The sequence below is a fragment of the Rhagoletis zephyria genome, unplaced genomic scaffold (genome assembly GCF_001687245.7).
Source record: "Rhagoletis zephyria isolate East Lansing unplaced genomic scaffold, Rhagoletis_zephyria_1.1 Rzeph_scaffold_07754, whole genome shotgun sequence".
In the NCBI taxonomy this organism is placed as follows: Eukaryota; Metazoa; Arthropoda; class Insecta; order Diptera; family Tephritidae; genus Rhagoletis; species Rhagoletis zephyria.
The window spans coordinates 16,784-22,420 of NW_016164836.1; the positions used below are offsets into that span (position 1 = coordinate 16,784).

General features: G+C 33.4%; 1 protein-coding gene across 1 annotated transcript in view; it reads right to left on the reverse strand.

The window, feature by feature from the left end:
* Positions 1–5,637, reverse strand: part of LOC108374481 (PAB-dependent poly(A)-specific ribonuclease subunit PAN3-like) — a gene marked incomplete at its 3' end in the record, with an annotated part of 27,661 nt that overhangs the window by 16,778 nt on the left and 5,246 nt on the right. The window contains exon 2 of the mRNA XM_017630453.1: positions 2,487–2,563. Coding sequence (XP_017485942.1) covers positions 2,487–2,563 — 77 coding nt within the window. The remainder of the gene's footprint in view (positions 1–2,486; positions 2,564–5,637) is intronic.

Genomic DNA, 5,637 nt, shown 5'->3' on the forward strand with positions numbered 1-5,637 from the left:
TGCCGTGGTATAATGCAAATAACATCAATTTTGTACCTCACGACTGCAATCCACCCAATAGCCCAGAGCCACGTCCTATTGGGGAATATTGGTCAATTGTAAAATAAATCTTGCAGAAAACAGGTGAAACAGTGAAAAATATTGAAGAGTGCAAAACAAAGTAAATAGTGGTGCGCATCGCGTAATGTCGATGATGCAGTCGTGCAGAACATGATGACGCGTGTGCGATGAAAATACCGATCACTTGCATATGGAGCAAATAATAACTAATATTTTAACATTTTAATAACATCAAAACTTCCTAGTTATATAATACAAAAAAAAANCCTTTAGGTACTTGTGAAAATTGTTTTCAAGTCAAATCTGTACACATTCGATTAACACCTTATAAAAGAACTAAGAATAACTGTTATTTTTGATCGCAAAAATAAAAATCATAATATAACGATTAAAGAAGTTCAAAAAAAGAAAAATGACATAATAACGATTAAAAATGATCAAAAAATAAAAATCATAAAATAACGATAAAAAATTATCGAAAAAAATAAAAATAACAAAGCAGCGATTAATTTATGATTTTTATTATAAAAATCATAACGGTTACGGTCCCTACCTAAAACGCAGTTTTACTATGACCCCTATTATGGTTCACATCTCAACTTTTTGAAAAACCGCCCATAGCTCAATTGCAAAACCGCACCGCCTATCTTACGGCACTCAAATTTTACAGGAGAGCGAAAAACAAACGGTTTATTCTTTGAAGGCATTGCCTTGATAGGCGGTATTTTCTCTAGCTATTATTTTACAAATCTGATAATAATGATTTTTATGCATAAATCTCGATGCCTGGAGTTCAGGGTTACCAAATCTCATTTTTGCCACAACGGCGATTTAGGCGGGTTTGCAACTGGTCGATGGGCGATTTTGCAAAAACATCGACGATATGTATGTATAAGCAAATTGTTCATCAATTTTTAGTAAATCACTGTCCTTTCCAAACATCACTTCAGTAAAATCCATAGGACAAAATTTACGTATGTATGTTAGTAATTTTTCTAAACACTTTATTTTGAAAGTGCCATAAGTCACTTTATCGTAATGAAAAGTGATGATTTTTCCATAATTACATCAAATTATGTATTTATACGGGAAAAATGTTGGTATGCCAAGATAACAAATACAAGTAAATCTGCTCGAAACTTAGCATTCATATTCTTAAACGGGTTAACCCTTACATATGTATATCGATTTCTAGACGTATCCCTAATTATGTGGATACAACCGTATCTTTTGGCTAAAAACCTCCAAAAATTATTCTTATCAGAATTGGGCTAATTTTTTCCCGCCTTCTTGTGTTTCGCAACTTTTTTTTTAACGCTTTGGGAAGATACTTTAAAAGCTCTGTCACATACAGCTTTCGCGTCGCTTTGGCGTTGTTTCATTTTGACAGCAACGCAAGTAGCGCAAGTGTTTGCTACAATGAATGCTCTGACAGCAAATGTGTTTAGTTTTTGAATTTGAATTTTACGATTTAAAAACATTCAAACATTTTTAAAATGGAAGCATTTGGTCGTCGCGACCCTTATTCGTTTTTTCTTTACACGCTTTTGTGTGTTTGTTAGTAAAAAGTGAATAATTACATTAAGGGAGTGTCAACGCGCGCAAACCGGCAAGAATTAACTAGCGTTCGTGTTTTTGTGGCGTCAGCGTTGCCTATGAGAACTGCTTCATATAAACGTAAGTATGTATTTATCTTAGCTGTCAAAGCACCAACCAACGCCAAAGCAGCACGAAAGCTGTATGTGCCAGGGCCTTAAGTTCGATACCACAAATTCGATTAACCAACTGCTGTTTTTATACAGTACGACCGCCATAAATAAGGTATAATAATGACGAATTTTCCCCAAGTATTGTAAGAACAAAAGTGAAACAAATTGTATTCCATTTAGAAATTATTATGAGAAAATTGATTATAACAACGATTATTGAAATTAAAGTACCGACACCACTTTATGATTTAATTTTTTATCATTTCAATGCCCACTGGAAATATGGCTTAAGAGAGGACAATTTAAAATACTGTATTTTCCAATACAATTAAATTTTCGGTTTCAAATCTCAAATCTCAAACACAATCACAAATTACTTCGAAATTTCCTATAAACAAACCTTAGAGCAGTACAAAACTCACAGGTACACACAAAAATGTACAGTAGAATACGGTGAAATGGTCACATTGCCACATTAAGAAATTCATAGAAACTTTATCTAATACAACAGGTAAGGCTACCTGTAAAATATTGAGTATTATTTACCCAGTCTGCTCTGCTGGGGTTGAGAGATCAAACGAACTTAACTTACTGAGCCGTTGTATTATTTTGACTTTTAGCGAATTCAAAAACGAAATCAATATTTTGCTTAGAACTTCAGTAATTTGTTCAAGAAACTAAATCATATACTACATATAGTTAAATAATATAAATTACCATGTATGTTGCAAGTTTACTTTCTGAAGGAATACCGTTCGAAGGCGGATAAAACAGAGGATCCATTGCAGCTGTATCTGAAAGAAAGACAAAGAATTGTTAAATATGCAACAAAAATTAAGAAAAAGACGCTTACGATATATTGTTAGTGAAGCATTAAGAATAAGTACAAAACTAGTATTCAAATAAAAAGAAAAATCTATAAATAAGAATGTTTACAATTAAGGTACGAGCTAAATATGTTTCTGAAGCGGATTGTCTGGCTACAGAAAAATTTAAATAAATAGCATGAGAAATTGGCTGTACAAAAATGAAAGTAGAGTCCGATCGATTAATCGGCCGATGCCAGGGCTAGTATAGGCCAAAAAAAAATCGACATAGGCCGTTTTTGGCCGATTCTTGACTGAGGTTATGTTATTTAGTTATTTGATTATGTTTTTCTTTTGTAATTATAAAAGTTAATAAAAGCATTTGTTCTTGAAACTAATTTAATTCATATATATGTGAATATAATTTCATTTCAAGAACAAAAGCTTTTATAAATTTTTATAATAACAAAAGACAAAAAACATAATCAAATAACTAAATAACAATATCTCATTCAAGAATCAGCCAAAAACGGCCGATTCATCGGTTGGACTCTAAATGAAAGTTTAGAGTTTTTATACGAAAAATACGCTAAGCGAAAAAGCACTTTGAACGTCGCTGCTAACTGATAAATGTTAGGAGCAATTTTCTCGACAAAAGCGGAGTAGAATTTGGGGAGCTCTAGAGGATCACACTAGGGCATACGGTTTTATAATATTTTTCCATTTCGAATAATCAACTGCTTATTAACCGACTTAAAAATAGGAGAAGGCTATTAATTCGTCAAAATATTTTTTTTTATCTATAACTGTATAACTTTGGACCACGTTAACCGATTTCGATGATTCTATCGAAAAGGTGGGGCCTCAAGGGTTGTCACATACTAATTTGATTTAGATCCCGACATTGGACCATGAAGAAATTAACGATAATCCTAAATGTTTATATGAGAACTGAAGCGGCTATGTTTTTTGCTTAAAAAATTACTTGTTTACATTGATATATTTAAACTTACTACGCGTTCAGTAGCAAACACTTGAAACAATACTAGTGGCCCTATATAAATAACAATCACCTACTTTTGCTGTTTAATTCAGTTGTTTCAGTTTTGTATTTGAGAATAAAAGGAAATGTACGTCGAGTAAAGGCTGAATTAGTGGTGCCATACCACCATAGCCATAACCATAACCATAGCAATTAAATATTCCGATAAAACGTATGCGCAGCTAGGTAAATGTATATTGGTGCCATACTATAACGCCAGAGCCATAACCGTATCCGTAGGTATCTATTTAATATTAGTTTTTCGCCATAACCCATAAGCAGCTCGGAAGTATTTTTCTACGTTATGGCTATGGCGTTATGGCTATGGCAACTCTAATTTGGCCCTTACAAACACAGAATTTTCCTTTGTTTTTAAAATTATGTGACATGAGAATGATGAAAAAGACATATATGTGTATGTATGTATGTACATTAAGGCGTATCACGAAAAAAGTTTAGCGTGTATCAATTTTATTTGAATACTTATGCCGAGAAAAAATTTTGGGAGTAAACATTTTTTTTATGCTTTATTCACAAACAAAAAAGTTATAATGTTTTTAAAATCCGGCAAAACCCGCCACTTAGCAATTGCTAACTTTTGCGCTCTGAAGAATAATTAGTTGTGTTTGTCTACAAATTATTCAGTAACTTGCCAGCAACTCTCCAGTAACTTTATTTCTAAGAATTCGCTCTCATTCAAATAAGTTTTTTTAATTAACTCGGGTGAGTATAGAATTAATTTGCGCGTTTTGGGCACATTTGCAATGCTTTTCTGTTTAAAAAAAAAAAAAATAATATTGTGTTACATCCCGATTTGTGGGTAGCTTGTTGCTGAACAGATTCTTCGGTTCAAAAATCATTTTTTACAGCTGCGATCTCTTCTTCATTGTTTAATAGTCCTGAGCGAAACCTTTTCCACGACATAAATATTTTAAAAATGGGATATCAAATAAGAAAGTTATAGAAAGTAGCGCGATTTAGCGGGTGCATAAAACAAAAAAAAAAATAATAGGGGTATTCTCTGAGTCTTGCAAAGCCCTTGCACGGTGCACGGATTGCACGGTTTGCAAAGCTGTCCCATACGAAAACCGGTTTTTACCGTGCAATCCGTGCAATCTGTGAACCATGCAAGGGCTTTGCAAGACTCAGAGAATACCCCTAATGTCAAAACGGTATTATCCATGCGTGACGATTCTGCTCCCCCTATGTAACGTTTATACTTTGTCTATATGTATTTTAGTCAGGCCAGCCAAGTATCCTTAGTTAGGAGCAAGGCCCAAAATTTTAGCTTTTGCTTGGAATTGCACATTTTGCTTATTCACGGTTTCCAAGCTAAATTTTAACGACCATGCGTATTGGGTTCTTTCTTTCTTCATTAAGTCAATGAAACAATAAGTTTTTACTGACTAGCTAACATTATATAAAAATTTAGAAATACATCATTTTTTGCCCTTTTTAAGATAGTTGCCTTTTTTCCTTTTCTAACTCCGAATTGTAAAGGGCAAGGAAAAATGCCTTGTTCCTGATAATATGAAAGTTTTATACGTTCCATATTTAAATTAGGGGCCACTTGTATCAACTCACGCCAGCGCACGTTTAGTACATTCAAGGCTTTTCTTCGCGAAAATCTAATAAAAATGCTGCCAGAAAAATTAAAAATGCTTATTGTGGTTCAATGTTACTTACAACTATAGAGTATAAAGTTTTGTGAGTTACAAACTCGAAAGGAGAAAGTAGTCAAAGATTCAAAGTAGAAATTTTTAAAATAATGAAACTAGTTTATATTAGTTCTTCTCTTTTTACTTGTAAAATAAACATTTCTAAAATAAATGTTTTGTTTTTTATTTTTCGATAAGAGGGAGTCGCCCTGTCTGAAACCCCGTTTTGTGGCGAACGGCTCGGAGAGGTCTTTCCCAATTCTGACGGAGCTGGTGGTATTGCTCAACGTCATTTTACACAGCCGTATGAGTTTTGAGGGGATGCCAAATTCAGACATAGCGGCGTATAGGCAACTCCTTTT